This window comes from Notamacropus eugenii, chromosome 2, assembly GCF_028372415.1.
Source record: "Notamacropus eugenii isolate mMacEug1 chromosome 2, mMacEug1.pri_v2, whole genome shotgun sequence".
NCBI lineage: Eukaryota > Metazoa > Chordata > Mammalia > Diprotodontia > Macropodidae > Notamacropus > Notamacropus eugenii.
In genome coordinates, this window is record NC_092873.1 from 37,680,496 (window position 1) to 37,700,193 (window position 19,698).

General features: G+C 41.3%; 1 protein-coding gene across 2 annotated transcripts in view; it reads right to left on the reverse strand.

Annotated features, from left to right (window-relative positions):
- Window positions 1–308: 308 nt before the first annotated feature.
- The window catches only part of SLC6A4 (solute carrier family 6 member 4), a 54,341-nt gene continuing 34,951 nt past the window's right edge, over window positions 309–19,698 (reverse strand). For both annotated transcript variants that reach the window (XM_072639864.1, XM_072639863.1), the window contains exons 10-14: window positions 19,086–19,217; window positions 17,202–17,301; window positions 16,589–16,689; window positions 7,609–7,776; window positions 309–2,581 (exon numbers count right to left, since the gene is read on the reverse strand). In XM_072639864.1, the coding sequence (XP_072495965.1) occupies window positions 2,507–2,581; window positions 7,609–7,776; window positions 16,589–16,689; window positions 17,202–17,301; window positions 19,086–19,217 (576 nt within the window). In that variant the 3' untranslated portion in view covers window positions 309–2,506. The remainder of the gene's footprint in view (window positions 2,582–7,608; window positions 7,777–16,588; window positions 16,690–17,201; window positions 17,302–19,085; window positions 19,218–19,698) is intronic.

Here is a 19,698-nt window from a genome sequence, read left to right on the forward strand (position 1 = left end):
ACCAGGAATCTTCCTTTAAGTCATTTTTCTAATGCTGAATTATGAAGATTTTTTTTTTGTTTTTTGAGGAGTATTTGAGCAGGAAAATGTCTTTCGCTTAGGTTCTGAAATGAGCAGGACCAAGTTTAGAAGGTGAGGAGGAAAAGCGACTCACACCCGTCAGAGCAGTGATAGTCCTGGAATCCAGTTTGTGGGTTTGGGCAAGTATTTTCCTGACCAAGGATTTGGCAGAGATTTCCTAAAGGTGAAGTTGTTTAGGGACTATTGCAAGATTTCACAGAAAACAAAAAATTAATCTGAACCTTTACTTTTCTAGTTCAATAATAGTGTTTTTTTATTTGTTTTTACTTAAATGCTACATTAGATTTGGGTTTTCTATAATACACTTTGTTTTACATTATTATTATACGTACTAATGCAAAATTCCCCTAAGCAGTTCATAGCCAGAAACTGTTCATAAGTTACCATCCCAAAATATAAAGCCATTTCCCATGAGTCATCCAAAAAGGCCTGAAATAGGGAGGAAAAGGTCATCACAATGGTGAATTTATCAGTTCTCATTATTCAGTAAAATATTTTCCTCTCCAAAAACCTGATGTGACTAGAGTTTGGTTTGGTTTGGTTTTTTGTCCTTTTCCAGAGAAAATATTGTGACTTAATCTGTTAACTCTATGAGACTGTACCACTCTTCTTTTCTATTATATTCCTGACAAATACACATCCAGAAACCAAGAACCGCCTTCCATGTGTGTATGCTTGTGCGTGCATGCACATGTCCCGTCATACACAGACTGAGGTGGCTTTTGGATGTGTATATCATGCAGTATTGTAAAGACCAATGTTCAAGGAGGCATCACAACGTTCTGTGTATTTTGAAGCGTGTCGACCTCCTCACTCATCTACTGCTTGACCATGATACAGGCAGGCAGTCATGATGGCAGAATTTGTGTTACACTTCCATTTGAGTCAAAATGAATATCACCAAATTGAAAAGAAACAGCTGAAATATAGGTCTCCTTACTGCTGGAGGAACTACCTTGGATTCATCAGGTGATTACAGATAGGTTGAAAGATGCCCTACTTAATGATAACAAGCCCTTGAGAATGGAGAGAACCTGATTACAAGTGGGATTCTGCCTCTATATTTTATGATTTTAAAGCCATTTGGACAGCCTATGCCTGAGGCTTTCTTTCCTTTCAACAGTAGGAAATGAATTAGAGAAAATCAGGATGTGACAACCAAAAGAAATAGGAAAATATAAGGTAAATAGAAAGGGGAAGCCAGAGAAGAATTGACTCTTTCAGTTCAGGGGTGAGCACCTGGGCCACAGCCAGACTTTATTGCACCTCAGGCAAAATTTTAGCCTATTTCTTTGTTTGCAACATTACCTCCAAGCAGTGTAGCAAGGTGAACAGTAAGATGTGTTCATGGGATTCCTCCTTTAATTCCTAATTACTTTGAAAACAGTAAATAGAGCTGAAGGGTAAGGTTCTGGCATCTACCTTCAGAACAGTTCACATAACTTAAATGGGGTCAAGACAGGAGTAAATGAGCCAGAATGTCATCATGAAGGTGTAGTGGAAAAAGACAGGGCGAGGACGCGGAATGCTAATGTCCTTGAAGATTGGCCAAGGTGAGGAAGGTGGCGGGTGGGGGAGGCTTGAGAATGGGTAGTGGGGGGGTGTGTTGTGTGTGCACACACCAAGGATGGATATAGGACCTATAGATCTGAAGCAATGAATGCACATCTGCAAATGTTTGTGTGTGTAAAATCTATTAATATAAGAAAAATGAGGATGACATATGGTTTGTAAAGTGCCAGAAAGTTTTAGAGTAATAAGAGACAGACATGTACACTGTAATAGCAGTGCACAGGCACACACACACCTACTCACACACACACACATAGCACCTTTCAGGTTAGCTTTCTACAACTTCCTCTGCAGGACTCACAGAGCAGAAGGCTTAGAGAGTTCCATTAGTTTCCAGCTACAGATTCTGTGTTACTCAGAGAATAGATATATATGGCTATCAGAACAGTTTCTGTGTTGTCCTACGCAGTTTATAGACTCATTTGACTGAAACCCTTAGAAGCAAACACAATATGGTCCGATACAAATCACATTGGGCAGACACAGACTCAAGACTAAATGTAATCCTAACTGGTTCTATTTGTCCACTAGTGGTTTATGTTTTCCCTTTCACCCATTCATACAGTAGCAGTCACATGCACACAACAAAATCCTCCCACATCCCAAATGAACCAGTTTAGCTGTGGTTGCTGAGTTGTTTGATAAGTGCCGAGCTGATTTCATGGAAGGAGGTGGATCTGAAGGCTGGAGGTCATGAGATTCTAGGCACCAGTGTCTCTCTCTGGAGAATGTCCTCTCATTCCTTGGCTCAGCTGGAAACTCAGTTCACTTGGAGGGGAGAAGGGTAATGGGTGACAAGTAGAGGGCGGGAATCAAATCGATAGGGAAGTTTTTTCCTCTTGTCCATTACTTGCTACACAGCATTCAGGCGAAGGTCTCCAAAGGGAATCTCTGTGGGTGTTTCTGGAGTGATACTTTTAAGAATACGCTGTTAAGAAGAAAATATACAGTTTTTTAAAAAGCCTTTTAATGTAACAAATATCACAGTATTAAAATATAAAATAGAACTCTTTAGTTCTACTGTGCTTCACTTTACTGCACTTTGCAGATATTGTGGGTTTTTTAAAAAATAAACTGTAAGTTTGTGACAACCTTGCATTAAGCAAGTCTATTGGTGCCATTTGTCTTTTTTTAATTTTTTAATATTTTATTTAAAGTTTTGAGTTCTAAATTCTATACTTCCATCCCTCGTCTTCCCACTCCCTGAGACAGTAAGCTGATATAGGTTATACTTGTGCAATTATGTAAAACATTTCCATATTAGTCATTTTGTACAAGAAGACTTGAATGAAAGGGGAAAAAGAAAGTGAAAAATAGCATGCTTCAGTCGGCATTCAGTCAATATTAATTTTTCCTCTGAAGTGGAGAGTATACTTTATCATTAACCCTTTAGGATTGTCGTGGATCATTGTATTGCCGAGAATGGCTAAGTCATTCGCAGTCCTTTCTCAAACTGTACTGCTGTTACTGGGTACAATATTCTCCTGGCTCTCGTAGAACTCTTTTAAATGGCACTTAAACCCTAAGTAAGCTGTAATATTCTTTCACTTTGAGAGGAATTTCAAGTGTATGGTTTTGGAGTCACTAATGTTCCACAGTGACAAAGAAGTCATCTCCCAAGCAGGGGTAAGATTAGCACTTGGGACCCCCACGCATAAGAAAATAAGCAGTCGGGATAAGTATAACAATAAGGAAAGTCAAGATGAGATGATAAAATGCTGTAGTTCAAATGCAGAAAAAGTCCCCAATAAGTAACGTTTACAGCAATGAAAATGAAGTTCAGAAGGAGTGAATAACTTGTAAATTCTAGTTCCAGTGCCTCTAATTCACCTCATGCTCATGTAGTCATCAGAGACAAAATGTTCAGACCCTCCACTCTAGAAATAGCTAAGAGGTCCACTCAAGCTGTTGTGACTGATTTAAACCATACTTGGGTCTGTGAATGGAAAATATACAAACTACCCTTTAAGCTCAGCATCAGTGTACAGGAGAGAAAAAAAAAACAATGGGCTTAATAAAATTAAGTAAAATCTTCCTTGACTAAGAGAGTATACATCTGTTAGTAGACAGCTAAATCTGAAAGCATTTTTCATTGCATTGATTTTAGTCAATAAACATTTATTTAGACAACCTCTGTTGTGTGTCCTTGTCTACCTTTTGGATTGGAAAAACATGTAGGACTTATGATGATTTCTTACCACCCAACTTCCTGTGAACAGTGAGTGCCCTAACCAGTGTGATATTCCGGATAACTCTATGCCAGCTTGGTCCACTCCTTCAGATCCTATGAGTGAAAAGCTCCACCCTCAGTAAACATAGTTCATAAAATTGTGCCCTTTGTGATAAAAATATCTCTAGTATTGTGTTCCTAGATCTTTATGGAAGTCCATAAAGAGAGTACAGTGGCTGGCTGAGCTTAAAATCTTGCACTCTGAGCACCAGCTCCTAGGGCTCTGCCCCAGCAGAAGCAGAGGATATAGGAGCCCAGTGGCATCCAGTTTTTCCTTTAGGTGAAGATCTCAATCTAGAAGTGTTTGTAAACAGACATGCCTCTTGTTCATTTAAAGCTGGTAACCAAACACTCTAACTACTACAGTGGTGTATATGAGAAGAGGTGGTTTAAGGCATATGTTTGTGTGTGTAGGCTAAGGCAGCCCTAGACTAAGTTATAAAGTAGGGAAAGGTTGTCATTTGTACCACATCTTCCCTTTACTCCCCCAACACCCAGCATTCAGCTCTGTTGCAGTCGCCCATATTGGACTAGTTCTTTCAGTGTCACTTGGAAGTGAGAGTGCCATATTTGGAGTCAGCTTGGGTTCAAAGCTCAACTCTGCCACTAGCTTCATGAATTTGGGCAAGTTTCCTCTTTGGTCATCATTTTCTCCATCTATAAGGAAATAGGGCCAGAGATGGTCTCAAAATGACTTCAGGGGCCATCTAGTTCAACCCATACCCAAGAATCTCATCTATAACATAAGTGACAAATGGAGAGGGAGAGAAAAATAAATTATTAAGAGCCTAAGATGTGCCACGCACTTGACTGATGTCTCGTTTGGTCCTCACAACAACCCTGTAAGGTAGGAGCTATGGAAACTGAGGAAAATAAGTGATTTGCCCAGTGTCACACACCTAGGAAGTATCTGAAGTCGAATTTGAACTTCCATCTTTCTGATTCCAGTTCTATCCACTGCACCACCTAGATGCCCACATAACAAGTGGTCATCAACCTTTGGTTGGAGACCTACAGTGAGGAGGCACTATCTTGTGAAGGACTCTTACACTTTTAGCTAGTTCTCAGTGTCAGGAAGGTTTTGCCTACATTAATACTGTCATGTTCCATCCCCCCTCCAGAAAAAAAATCTACCTTGCGAGTTCCCATTTTCTGTCAACACCATCACCATGCTCCCAATTACCCAAGTGAAAATGTTTCCAGATGTTTAACTTCAGTCATCAGATTACCACTAGCCCATATGCTATATTAATGGTAAAGAATAAAAAGGTTTTTCAGAATGACTTTTTTTATTACTTAATAATTCATTCCCTTCAATAGTGACTACTATAATTATTCTGATGGAAAAACTATGAAATTTTCATTGTTTTCACTAAGAAAATAATAACTAATTAGATTAATATCTACTAATAGATACTACACAGATAATTTGCCCAAGAGTTGATATGCAAAGGCCAGATACTTTTAAGTGGTGAAATCCAAAAGAGATTTAATCATAAAATCTGTGTTAACAAGTAATATCCAAGAGATTTTTGTTGTTCGGTAATTCTAGTCATGTCCAACTCCTTGTGACTGTACTTGGGGTATTCTTGAGTGGTTTGCCATTTCCTTCTCCAGCTCATTTTATAGTTGAAGAAATGAGGCAAACTGTGTTAAGTGATTTGCCCAAGGTCCCATAGCTAGTAAGTATCTGAGGCGAGATATGAACTCATGAAGATGAGTCCCTTAGTCCAGCACCCTATCCACTGTGCCACCTAACTACCCCACCAAAGGGGGATACATTTTCTCAAGTAAAATCTGGTCACATGCTTCTCTCTATAATACAGATATTCTCTCTCTAGAACGTTTCCCACAAATGATGATTTCCCTCCAGAAGCACTATTCCTACCACATTGTAGAATTTGCCTTGAGATGCTACCATATAGTTGCAAAAAAAACCAAACCCGGAGGTCTGAAAAGCTTTACAGATGGCACTTCGATGCTGCTCACGAGTAGGTCCAGGATCTCTTTGTCTTAGCTGGCGTGTTATTTTTTATGTCCCTAATGTAAGGGGCGGGGGGGAGTCTTATGAATGTTCTCAACTACTAGGAATACATGGAAGGGATTAAGTCATGACACTGGGTGGCTGAAAATTTAACTTTTTAATGCAACCTCTTTTGTTCAAGAATGAATTTTTCCTCCTTTATGTGATCTAAACCACCACGTGCATGCTATCTTTTACTCTTTTACATTATAGCCGCCTGTGTATGTATCATACTCCTCATCTATACTGTAGCTCTGTGGTATGGTTCTGTGGAAAGAATACTGCATTTGAAATCTGACCTTGGTCTGCCACTTACTAACTCTGTAACCCTGGACAAGTCACAATGAATCTCAGTTTCCTCATCTGTAAAGTAAAGGAGTTGGACTAGAATTAGATCATTCAAAAAGCATTTATTAAGCGTGTATTCTGTACTAGGCACTGATGATACATGTACAAAAGTGAGACAGTCCTTCCCCTGAAGAGTTTACATTTACTGGCTGACCTCCAGGGCCCCCTTGGAGACAAGTTCTAAATCTGTGATCCTATGAACTTTAATTCATTTTGGCTCCATCCGTTCTTTTTTGTTCCAATTCACTGTGACTCTTGAATGGATCAGTGACTTTCACAAATAGCAGTAATGATGATGACAGCTGATGTTTATATAATGCTTTTTGTGAAATTCTTGATACACGTCCTCGGCAGCCCTGTGAGGTGTGTTATCCCCACTTTATAGATTAGAAAACTGAGACTCAAAAAGTTTAGATAACATGCCCCAAGTCACACAGATGAAGGGAAGCCTCCTATCAGTGGAACTGCTGGTGGCTCAACTAGAGGTGTGAATAGATTTGTGCAGGTCTACTCTTCAAGTATTGCCTGGTACCACATCTGTGACCAGCAGTGGCACTCCTCTTCAAGACAGATAACTGTAATCATGTTAGAGGCTCAGTGTGTATTCAAGGAACAGACTGATGTTAACTGACTCCTGCAGGGTACTAACCCATGACCTTTTCCTCAGTCCCTTAGTTTTCTAACTATTGGAGCCAACTACACGCAGATGTTGCCAACAACAGATGACCTAAATGATCCACACTATTAATTCACTGTTCTCTGATTATTAACAACATATGGAAATCACCTCTCTTTTCCCAAGCACTTAGCCAACATAACGGCATCCCTGAGGGATGAGCTTCTGCATGGGGTTGAGTTACTGATTTGCATCTGGGTGAAGGATAACTGTAGGTTCTATAATCTTGGCTCAGATTGTGTGATACTCTGTGATCTGGAAAGATGATTGTGCTTTGTTGTTGGGAGAGGGAAGGAGGTAACGCCATCCCCCTCCTTGATTATTGTATGAACCAGAATTTTTGTGTCATTATACTTTGGATGTCCCAGATCTAGTGTCCATGCTCAATTCCAGTCTGAAAGCAGGGCAGCAATCTGGTTCATTTGGGACCATTTAGATAGGCCAAAAGTAAATTTCTACTCTGTCCCCATATCATTAGATTGTACCAGGGTGCCCTGAATTTAGTAGTTAGGCTTAACAAGGTTTAAAAAAAAACCATTTTAACGGTATAGCAACATACACTGTTCAATTCTTCTTGGTGTCATTTAATATCATTTGCCTATTTCCCTTAAAAAGACAATGGCACGAGGACTGTTCCCTTCCTGACCATCCCTTCCCAGTATATGAGAGAAGTGGTACCTCTTTGAATGTCCCTGGAGTGACGATCAACCGATAAATTATATAGGTGGGAATGCAGATGAAGGAAGACGTCCCGATGCAGTACCCCAGAAGGACAGTCCAGCGAGGGTAATTGTAACTGAAGAGTCGCAGCTCTGGGGGGCTGCTCAGAAAGCTGCAGATGATGAACTGGAAGAGAAATGCCGAGAATCATGCTCGATGGGAAGAGCACAGATATATTTGAAAAATTAGGCAAGAGGAATACTAGGTAGACAGACTGAGTGCTCTACTGTGGCAGGAAAGTGTCCCTATACAATGAACTCAAAGGAGACCTGCAGCCTGCATCAGTGAAGGGACTGTATGAGTCCACTGGAATATCTGGGGTTTTAAGAGTCAACTTTTCAAACTCCAAAGAATTACTGAACCCCAGGTAGAACTCTGCAACTTAGAAATTATCAGTTTTGCTTGACACCCATCATTAGAGACTTCACTTTTCCTAAAATATAGTCAAATTCTCAACCAAAATTTGCCCTTGGCTAATACAATATTATATAATATGTAACGTGAAGTCCACCTTTCCTTTTAAGTTCTGTGTTTCCAAGAAAAAATAAATAAAATCTCTTCCTCCACTTTCCCACCCTATCCCACCACATACAGATCTCATTTTACAGTTTAGGGGTTTTTTTAGATCCTTGATAGCAAGAGCTGCTTTGCTTTTTTTTTTTTTAATTTTTTCATAAAATGATAAACTTTTCTAATTTCACTGACAGCAGAACGAGAAGAAATTATAATCATAATAACTAACATTAATTCAAGCCAGAAGAATTAGGTTAGATATTAGGAGGAATTGACTGATAAAGAAGATTGTGAGCTCCTGAAATGCTTCCTATGAAAAGTAATGGGACCTCCTTCCATGGAGTTTTTTCAAAGCAGGATAGATTTTCATCTGCTTGGGATGCTTGGAGTCCCATCCTGCTTGACAACAAGACGAGTGGGCCAGACTAACTCTCCAGGGTCATTCCAAATCCTGTGGCTTCATATTTCTCTCCACCATTCTCTTTATCCCCCTGTTCTGTCCCCAGGCTCAGTGGTCCATGATGCTTACTGTGGGGAGTGGAGGAAGGTGCTCTTTGTTCTTTACTCTTTTCTTTCAGCAAGAACAGCTCTGCCATGGAGTATCCCTTGAATGAATGACTCTCTGCCATGGGTCCTCATAAACCAAGAAATTACAGGAGGAAAAAGCAGCCTAATGCAATTTTCACTTGAAAATTCAGTGAAATATTTGACCCAGAAAATTTCCACAGTGAACCCCCAACACCCAGTTGATGCGTTTTCTTATTTTAGTTTGGTTTCTAGAGAGAGAGTGTAAGTATCAGTTTTGCCTAGTAACCACCATACTAAAGCTTTATTGGCCTTAATTTAATTTAATTTTATTATTTCATGCTCATAAAGAAGACAGTAATGTAAATTATTTGTGTGGTTAAACATCTATTTATAGTCTTTTTTTCCCCTTTGTCTTCAGGTAATAAAATGGGAAATGGCTAAACAGATATTAATCTTCCCAGCAGTGTTATCTGGAGTTCAGGAGGAAGCTTTCAGACTGGAAGCCAGGCCAGGGGTCATATGCCACCATCTTGGCTTTCTCTCATTCCCACTTGGCACAGATAACTTTGGGGGAGACTCATTTGGGACCAGAAGACAGTACTTTGGTTAAGAGTCAGTGCTACCCCTTCCCCTTCAATATCAGGTACCTGGAGTACCTCGCAGGTGCCTGGTACCTGCGAGTGTGGAGCTCTTACCATATTCTCTTTTCTCATTCTACTTTTTCAGATAATCTGCTTTTTGTTCCAGTGTTCCCAAGCCTCTTATATGTTCTCTTTGCTGTTTAGTTTCAGTGGAAAAATAGGGAGCTGGTCAGGAGCAATATTTTTAGTAAGCTACCAGTTGTTTACCCAAGATAGCCATAAAAAAGGCCAGAGGAGTGATCTATTAAATAACCCAGAGAGGGTAGTTAAATGGATTTGCCTCTTGTTAATTGGGCACTCTACTGCTTACCTTTAAGAACACTGTGGGAATTATGCCAATGACTTCCCAACTTATTCTTCCCCACCCAAGTCTGCCCACCAGCCAAGATTTACTTGTTGTATGGTGGATTCGTAGTTTCATTATTATGGATACTCCACCAAGGGAGATGACCACTCTTCCACAGTGTCTCATCCAGTGTAATTCTTGTCCCCTGTTTTTTGTTTTTTTAAATCAATCCTCTTAATGAGCCATCCAATGGGCTGCAGACCTTCCTCTGTTGTTGCTGTCTTTGTTATCTTTATTATTTCCGTGGTACCAGTATAAAGATAAAGCTGTCCATCTCTCATTGTGTAACTTCCTTTTCCAAACTCTTTTGGCAGAGATACTGGAGTTGTTGGCCATTTCCTTCTCCATTTCATTTTTACAGAGGAGGAAACTGAGGCAAATAGGGTTAAATGACTTGCCCAGGGTCATTCAGCTAGTATCTGAGGCTGGATTTGAACTCGGGAAGATTAGTCTTCCTGACACCAGGCCTAATACTCTATCTATTGTGCCATTTAGTTGCCCCTGACCTTGATGTATTTTACTACATGTTAAAATAAATAAATTGTAATTGGGAATTTTTATGCCCACTAGGAGTATTTCAATTTTCCTTTTGTTTTGTCATTTCAGTTCTTCCAAGACTATCACCACATAACGTCACCAGGAAAATATAGGTATTAAAGAGATAGACTTTTGCAGCAATGACATGCTTGGGGTCTTGGAAAAGGCTGCACAGTTTTCCAAATATTATGCATTCTACTGTTTTCCTCCTACTTAGTTCTGGTCCAGCTCCTTGTTTACCTATTTCACTTATTCGAAAGTTACTTTGTGATGGACCAACTTGTTCAATCAATTAATCAATAAACATTTATTAAGCATGTACTAGCAAAGAACAATCCCCTTTTACAATCTAATAGGATTCTAAGGAGATAACACGCAAACAAATTTATGCAGCACAAGCTATATCCAGGATAAATAAGAAGTAATTAATGGAAGGAAGGCACCAGAATTAAGATGGTTTGGGGAAAACTTACTACAGAAGATGAGATTTTAGTTGGTACTTAAAGGAAGCCTGGGAGTTAATAGATGGAGGAGAGGATGGAGAGTGTTCCAGGCATGGTAGACAGCCAGAGAGAATGCCCAGAACTGAGACATGGGATGATCTTGTTTGTGGAACAGCCAGGAGGCCCATGTCACTGGATGGAAGAGAACATGGGGGAGAGTAAGGTGTAAGAAGACTGGAAAAGGAGCAAGGGAGTAGGTTTTGCAGAGCTTTCAATACCAAACAGAATAATTGGTATTGGATCCTGGAGGTAATAGGGAACCACTGGAGTTTGTTGAGTGGTAGGAGGGATGGCAGACCTTCATTTTGGGAAAATCACTTTCTTAGCTGAATAGAAGAGTGGGAGTGGGGAGACGTTTCAGATGGGGAAAGCTACCAGCAGGCTATCATAATCATCCAGGTGTGAAGTGACCAGGGCTTGCACCAGGGAGGTGGCCGTGGCAGAGGAGAGAAGAGGGTTTATTTGAAAGATGTTGCAGAGGTGAAATTGGCAGGCCTTGGCAAAAGGTTGACATGGGAGGTGAGAGATGGTGAGGAGTCCAGGATGACTCCTAAGTTCGTGAGCCTCATAGACTGGGATGATGGTGTTACTGTCTATAGTAATAGGGAAGGTAGAAGATGGGGTGTGGGTGGAGAAGGTTTGAGGGAAGATAATGAGTTTGGTTTTGAACATATTTAATCTAATCTACTGGAAATCTGGTTCAAGCTATCTGAAAGGCAGTTGGAGATGTAAGATTGGAGGTCGGCACAGAGTTTGGGGCAAGATAGGCAGATTTGAGAATTATCAATATGGAGATGGTAATTAAATCCATGGGAGCTGATGAGATTACCCAGTGAAGTAGAATAGAGGGAGAAGAGAAGAGGGCCTTAGCAAAAACCTTGAGAGGCATCTATAGTTATATAGGGTGAGATCAGGAGGAGGATCCAGCAAAGGATTCTGACCAGTGGTCAGAGAGGTAGGAAGAGAACCAGGAGAAAGAGAGAGAGACAGAGAGAGAGAGAGGAGAGAGAGAGAGACAGAGAGAGAGAAAGAGAGAGAGATGTCCTGGAAACCTAGAGGGAAGAGGGTATATCAAGGAGGAGAGAGTGGTCAACAGTGTCAAAGGCTGCAGAGAGGTCAAGGACTTAAATTCAAATCTAGCCTCAGAAACTAGCTGTGTGACCCTGGAAAAGTCACTTAACCCTGTTTGCTTCAGTTTCCTCATCTGCAAAAGAAGGAATGGCAAACTCTGCCAAGAAAACCCAAGAGTTAGATGTGACTGAAACATCTAAACAACAAGGAGAGAGTGGGAGGAGAGAAAGTAGAGGTGTCTATTGTATATGCCTTTTTGAGGAATTTAACTCCAAAGGGCAGAAGTTAGCAGGGATGGAAGGATCAAATCAAGGACTTTTTTTTCCAAGGATAGAGGAGACATGACCATGTTTGTAGGCAGCAGGGAATGAGCCTGTAAGGTAAGCGAGATTGAAAATAAATGAAAGAGTGGGGATGACAGGAGAGTCAATCTTTTGGAGGAAACAGGATAGAATGTGATCACTTGAACAAGCTGAGGGATTAATCCTGATAGGAATAAGGCCATTTCATCATGTGAGACAGGGGTGGAGGAGACAGTGGCAGAAGGCACCTGAGTTATAGGTGATAAGCAAGGAGGGAGAAGAGGGGACTCACAGTGAACAGCCTTGATTTTTTGTGTAAAATAAGAGTTAAGGTTCTTATTTGAGGTGGGGGAGGAGAGGGATGAGAAGTTTGAGGAGGGAAGACAAGTCTTGGAAGAACTGCCATGGGGAGGGGGAGAGTGAGTTGATACGGGATGTATAGTAGGATTACCTAGCAGCAGTGAGGGCCCAGTTAAAATTACGCAACATAAATTTGCAGCGGACCCAGTTGGAATGGTGGTGATCCAAGGGATGCAAGTCTAAGAATTGACTGCGTATAAGGGGCAATATGATAAAGGGGCTAGGATTGAAGAGAGAACAATGTGGAGTTGAATTGGCTCACCAAGGAGTCAAGAAGGGGAGAAGAGGAGAGAGTCACTAGTGCAGCAGGGGAGATGAACTTGGGAGAGAATGAGGATAAAGAGTAGGATTTTGTAGGGGAAGGCAAAGGGAGGGTTAGGAAGCTAATAGATTATGATCACACAAGGGGATTTTGGAATTCTTGAACATAGGAGTGGTAAATTTTGGGGGGATGGCAAAAACAAAGGTATGACTGTCTATGGATGCCTGCAGTGGGGTAGAGGAATAGGTCATGGGAAGTGAGCAGGATGAGGAATGGAATGTTTAGGGTCTTTGAGGGAGAGTCAATATGTATACTGAAATCCCCTAGTATGTGGGCAGGAGTTGGGGAGAAGAGGAAAATTGTGAGCCAGGTTATCAGATTCATTGAGAAAGGAAGCCAAGTGACCTGAAGGTCTATAGACAACAGCTACCAGGATTTTGATTAGGTGGTAGATATGAATAACATGAGCCTCAGAGAAGCAGAGGATTCTGACTGATGAAGTAGCAGGGGGGAACAAAGAATATTCCAACTCCCTCTCCCGCTGTCTTGACCAGTGAGCCAAGGGCAATGAGCTAAGGGAGTGCTGGAAAGGGTGGCCAGGGAGGCTGCGTTATTGGGGGAATCAGGCTTCAGTAATAGCTAATAGATGGAAGGAGTGGGAGGAGAAAAGATTGAGGATGAAGGGAAGTTTGTTGCCTATGGAACAGGTATTCTGCAAGGAAAAATAGAAGGGCTTGTGGAGCTTGGTCGAAACTTTAGGGGAGAAGGGTTTGAAGGGGATGGGAATAAGGAATTGGGTAGTAGGTGGTAGGGAATGTCTTTTGGACAGTGACCTCCAGAGGTTCAGAATCACTGGGATATGAAGAGTATGACCCACCGGAAGAATGTTCATTATTGATTGGAGGATATCACTCTTCTTCCCAAGGGAGATTAAGATGCAGTATGTGATAGGAGGCATGGGTTAGGTGGCCAAATGGGAACTCCTATTTTACTGGTCACTCCTCTTCCCTTCAAAGGGTGGAGATCAGGCAGGAGAAGGATGCAGCAGGAGGTGGAAGACCTGAGGCCAAAGGGAAGTGGCTCCTCTTTGCACCAGACCTCCACATGCCAGTTGTGGGGAGATCAGACTGACAAGGGAAGGTGGAGGCTGCCTTGTTCTGGCACAAATGGAAATCATTGCTTTGGGACAGATGGGAGTAGTCCTGCTCAGCCCTTTGCTGCCTTCCCTCAGGGGATACATTTCTGTTAGAGGTAGAAGGCACAAGGCTTTTGCCCATAGGAAGGTTTGGCTCCTCTTCAGTTCATGGTCTCTGCAGCTACATGTTGTCTGGAGAATGTGTGTATTTTATCTTCTTACTTTTTTCATTATAGATGGTTAAACCAACTTTTATTTCTTTTTTCCCTTCTTTCCTTCCTTTCTTTTTCTTTCTTTCTCCCTCTCTTTCCTTCCTTCTTTCTTTTCCATTGCTCTGGACTTCATTGAGAGGTCTTTGCAATGTTCTCAGTCTCTTTCACACAGTCATCTGTAAATAGAAGCACTGGCAAAACCTCACCATCAAAAAGGAGTCTTTCTTTGGTCTGAATTCTGTACAGAACATTGCTTCCAACACCAGTAAATCCCTTAGATGAGTGTGGAGCTCCTTGGTTTCACTTTGTTTGATGTCAGTACTCAGCAGACTGTCTGAGTAAAGTATAGAATATTTTATCATTTTAACATATGCATGGGATATACTTTATTTCAGGATAGCCTTAAACTTTTTTTTTGTTCTCCCACATCAAATGCAAAGTCTATAAGCAGTGAGAACAGAGAGATCTTTCATTCTCTCAACATCTTCATTATTTATGTGACAATGAAATGTGGACTACTGTAGCAAATGCAAATACAGGTCTTCCGAAACCTGAAGTTTTCCTTCTCAGGTTTTCATCAAGGATACCCTGGGTGCTTGCATAGACCATTTTCATAAAGATATTTTAGAAATGAAGAAGTAGACATGTGAGTTGTAATTTCTATTGTTCTCTTGGTAGCTTTTTAGTTTTGGGTATAAGCATGATCTATAATCTTTTCCTTTAAAAAAATCTGTCCCCCTTTCAGATTTCTAAAAAATCTTCCCCTGAGGACCCTTGAAACTGTCTTAACATTCTTTTGTAGTCAGCAAGCCTACCATGTACAAAGAACTGGAGGTGGTGCTGTGGGGCATATAGAAAAAAGTACAAGACTTGGGCAGTTCCCTCAAAGAGTTAATAATCTAGTTGAGGACTTTACTTTAACAATAAACATTGTTAAGTAAGTGCACTCACTGACATACAAACAAAGGTCATAAACATCAAGGCAACACAGGACAGAGGAATGGTCAGTTAGGGGGTACCACTTAGGGTGAGCTCCCTGGCAGAGGTGAATTTTGAGCCAGGATTTAAGGAAGGTGAGGTAAGATAGCCAGGGAAAGGAGCAGGGAGGTAATTTCTGGACAGAGAAAAGCAATTTACAAGATAACACAAAGGCAAAAATGAGTTGGTCATCACAGGATTCGAGTTAAGATTTGTATGAGTTTATGTACATGGCATGGAATAACCAAAGGGTTACTTTGAAAGCAAAGATACAGAAAGAACTGTTTGGTCATAAAGACTCATGTTTACACCAAAACTACAGCACGATAAAAACTATAATGTGGCAGACATATCAACTCTCTGTAATTGGCTGTGGCTCTAATTCTCAAGAGATAACGTGACTATAGAAGATCAAAATACCCTCCCCTTAAAGAAGTAGAAGAGGTAGGGACATATTGAGGAATAGTCTCTGCTGAGAACCAGCAGTGGTTCTCACTACAGAAAGATGTCTCAGAGCAGAAACTGGGTCATAAGTGGACCATAAGTGGTCATTAAGGGGGATAGATCCCTGAAAGGACATCAAGTGCCTTTTCTTGACTACTTTTTGGCTCTGAGTAGAAAGTATTACTGTTCAGTGCATCCCAGCTCGCCTACTGATTACCCATGGGAGCTGGGGCCATGCACTTTCACATTCTGAGTCTAATTTCTACACTATAAAATGAGGAGGTTGGGCTAGATGGTTCCTGAGGCTCTTTCTAACTCAGATTCTGTGGCATGTCAGCAATCAGGATCCCATCTCTCAACTAGGATGCTGGCCATACCCCTCTCCAGTTGCTCCCTATGGACGCTACTTGACTATGTCTTTAAATCCAAATCAATCTGGCTCTCTTTGATTGGCCAGTGATAGGTGCCAAACCAAGCTCATTGTTTTGGTTGATGGCTCAGAGTGAGTATAAATAGCAATGTTTCTGTTCTGACCAGAAATTCTGAGGGTCTTCCCCTCCCAAACTGATTCTAGAACCACAAGCCATATGGAATTTAAGTACATGTGAATATACATGAATGTGTCTGTATGTGTGCACACACACACGAGTCACAGCAGCTGATAGGATTGAACATTCCCTTCCTTATAACCCGTTGGCCATAAACCATTTTTAACTTGAGCATAGATGTAGGTGTCTTCTACCACGAAGTCCACGCACAACACAACAACCACATCTGTGTGATGGCAAGAGAGGCCATGCAGGGGAGTAGCTAGAGATGATGCTAGAAGGGATCACCTCATTCTACAGATAAGGAAATTGAGTCTTAGGGGAAGTGACTTGTCCAGGGTCCCATAGACACTATGTGGCAAAGTGGGGCTTCAAACACAGGTCAAACACTAGACTGATCTGATATGACAGAATCAGATTAGAATTAGTGTGATGGGGAGCGAAGGGGGTGGAAATCACTAGAGATTCCTGAGCAGAAAAATGAGACGATTTTGTTTTTTAAAGAGCATTGAAGAGAATTCCTCAGGCAAAAAAGAACCCAGGGAAATTCTAACTCACCAGCAGAAATATTGGGCTGATAGCTACCCAGCAGATCCTCCAAAACCAGCCAGGGCTGAAACCAAGCATTTCTTTCACATCACTGCAGAACTGGTTGATACCTACAGGCAGAAAAAGTCACATTACACAGATTTTTCAGCCCCTGTTCTCAGCACACTCAGGGTCACATGGAGCCTTAGTCTCAGTAGGATATAAAAAGAACATGAGTTTGTTTCCCTGAGTCTTAGGAGCAGGCTAGCACAGCCTGCTGGTCCTTGCCTCTGTGGCCCTGAGTGTAAGGCTGATTGTGAGTTGTCAGGCACAGATGGGATGGACTCATCGAGGTAGTTTTCTGTTCAGAGAAAGACTGAATTTGATCAGGTTCACTGAAAATTTTCAAGAAATACCTTGTACTCATTAAGTTGCCTATTTAGACCCCACTTCTAAACATCTCATTCTGCAGAAGGTGACTTAGTGCCTATCTTGTTCTGTTTTGTCCAACGCTTCGTGATCCACTGCAGATTTTCTTGGTAGAGATACCAGAGTGGATCCCATCTGTGGCTCCTTTTGTGATAGCACAGCCCTTCTTGTCGTACCCATTAGGATTGACAGGTGGCCAAAAGAATATTCTTACCATAGAACCAAGACACGGCAATTGCTTCTAAAAGCACCACTGTGAGCACCGCTGGTCCGGTAGCATATTCCTCCAGCAATTTCACCACATAGGCTCCTCCCTGGAAACAAAAGGGGGGATCTAGGAATTAGGGGCCATTATTAATATCCATCACTGCTCCCCACACTCAGGTAATTGAAGGGTTTATGATTCTTTCCCTGGAAAAATTCTGACTTTTCAGTTGAGGCATTAATTTTAGTATCCAGAGATCTCTATAACATTTTATCATCATCATCATCCTCATCATCATCACTACAACCACCACCATTTTTGTATGACTTTAGGGTTTGCAAAGCAATTTGCATATATCAACTATTATTTTATTCTGTATATTTCCAGTCCCTTAGCACCCTGCCAGGCATATAGTAGGTTTTGAATAAATGTTATTGATAGATTGATAGATTATCGCGCATAATCCTCACAGTTACCCTATTATTCCCATTTTATAGATGAGGAAACTAAGTCTGGAAGAGGTTAAGTGACCTTCCCACAACCACACAACCAGGAAGTGTCAGAAGTGGGATCTGAACACAGTTTTCTGCCAACTCTAAGTTCAGCCCTCTCTCCAGTTACACTATATTATCCTTCCCATAGTGATCCCTTTCCTTTTTTTCTTGGGCTTTATTCCACATATCAACCTTCACTTCTTGTCTTCTTCTCCCTTAGAAGTTCAATTTAAACAACTAGCTGCTGTTGATGCTGCTTCAGCAAGTATTTTTTGAGCACCACTTAATGTACTTAGCCTTAAAGGTGCTTATTCTGTAAAGACTGGGACTGGAGGAACCCATGTTATCCAACTCCATGTCCAGTATTTCCAAATCTGTCATCTGCTCCTTTCTGACTCTCCTCTGTCCCTCCCTGCCAGGGTGGTTGTGAGGATCAAATGAGATACTATTTGTAAAGTGCTGAGTGTAGTATCCAGCATATAATAGGTGCTTAATAAATACTGGATCCCTTCTTTCTGTATTCCTCAATAACACTATGTCAAGCACTTTTACATCTTGAAGGTTTTGATTTGCAAATACAAGTCAGGATGGAAAAATGAAGAGAAAGATTTGTGACTTTGGTAGACACCTTTTGATTCATTCAAAGCATGAGATTAGTAGTAAAAGGACTTGAGTTCAAATCCCACTGTGACAATTCTTGCCTCTGTGACCTTGGGCAAGCTACTTCCCCCATCTCAGCCTCATTTTTCTTATTTACTAAATGTGGGCATTGGACTAATTGGCCTCCAAGATGCCTTTCAAGGCTAGATTCCCCATGGCATCGACCTCCGGGCTTCTCTCGATAGATGGGGCTCTTCACATGGACAATAAATTAAGATCTGGAATATGTCTAAATCCCTCATTTTACAGATGAGGAAACTAAGGCCCAGAGAGGTTATATGACTCCATGTTGCCTCCCTGTAGGAGAGGTTGTCTTCCTTCATCATTACTAGAACTCAGAAGAAGATGAAGTTATTCTGTTGCAGACCAGAGTCTCCAGCCCTCCTGATAATCTGTGCATTGGGAAAACATTTTTCTATATAATTAATATAGTAAAGTGAGAAATAGATTGGAAGCATTTTAAAGGGTACTAGCCCTCTTAAGTGCTAAGGTAAATGGATTGTGTCTGTCAGAGACAAATGAGGAAGGATTTTGTGCAAAGGTCTGAGTAAATCAGCCCTCAGAGAGACTTCCTGGGAGTCAAGACTGGCAGTCATCCACCTAGGTACCAACATGCGCGTGTTAAAAATGACTTCTCTTTAAGGGATTTCTTTGAGGACTCAGATGGTGAAGGTCTCATTTGGATTTACTCCAGAGCCTGCCCAGGAGAGGCTCAGAGTCAAGGGCAGTCAATACTCACAAAAGTCAAGGTGGATAGAGATCCAAAAAAACAGGTAATGACCACAGCAAGCACAAACCACTCCCGACGTTTGGCCCAGACATGTGGGAATTCATCCAGCACGGCAGTGATCACGCCCTCAAGTCCTGCGAACTGAGAGGTCCATATGGGGAGATGAGTCCTCCTTCCCATGGGTTCCCTGCCCAGAGAAGTCATCAGGGTGCCCACTTCGGCCCCTTGATGCCTGAGACCATCTAACATGGGAATAACTGTTTGGAAACAGACCATGGCGCTGTCAGGATCAGCCCAGGGAAGGTGAGAGGTTGAATGATTGGTGGAGAAAAGAAGCAGCATTGGGTTACAACTGGCTCCCCTCTGAATGAACATTTGGAAGCAGCATCCCCTCCATGATCAAGAATTCATCGTTTGACCAAGCTTGACTCCAAAGAAGAGAAATTACATACATACACACACATATATATCATACATGCATGTGTATATACAGTGTGATATATATTAGTTATAGGTGTGTACATAGACATATATGTGTGCATGCATGCATAGACACACATTTATACATATATGTTAATATATACATGTATGCACAGATACACTATGTGTGTGCATATACACA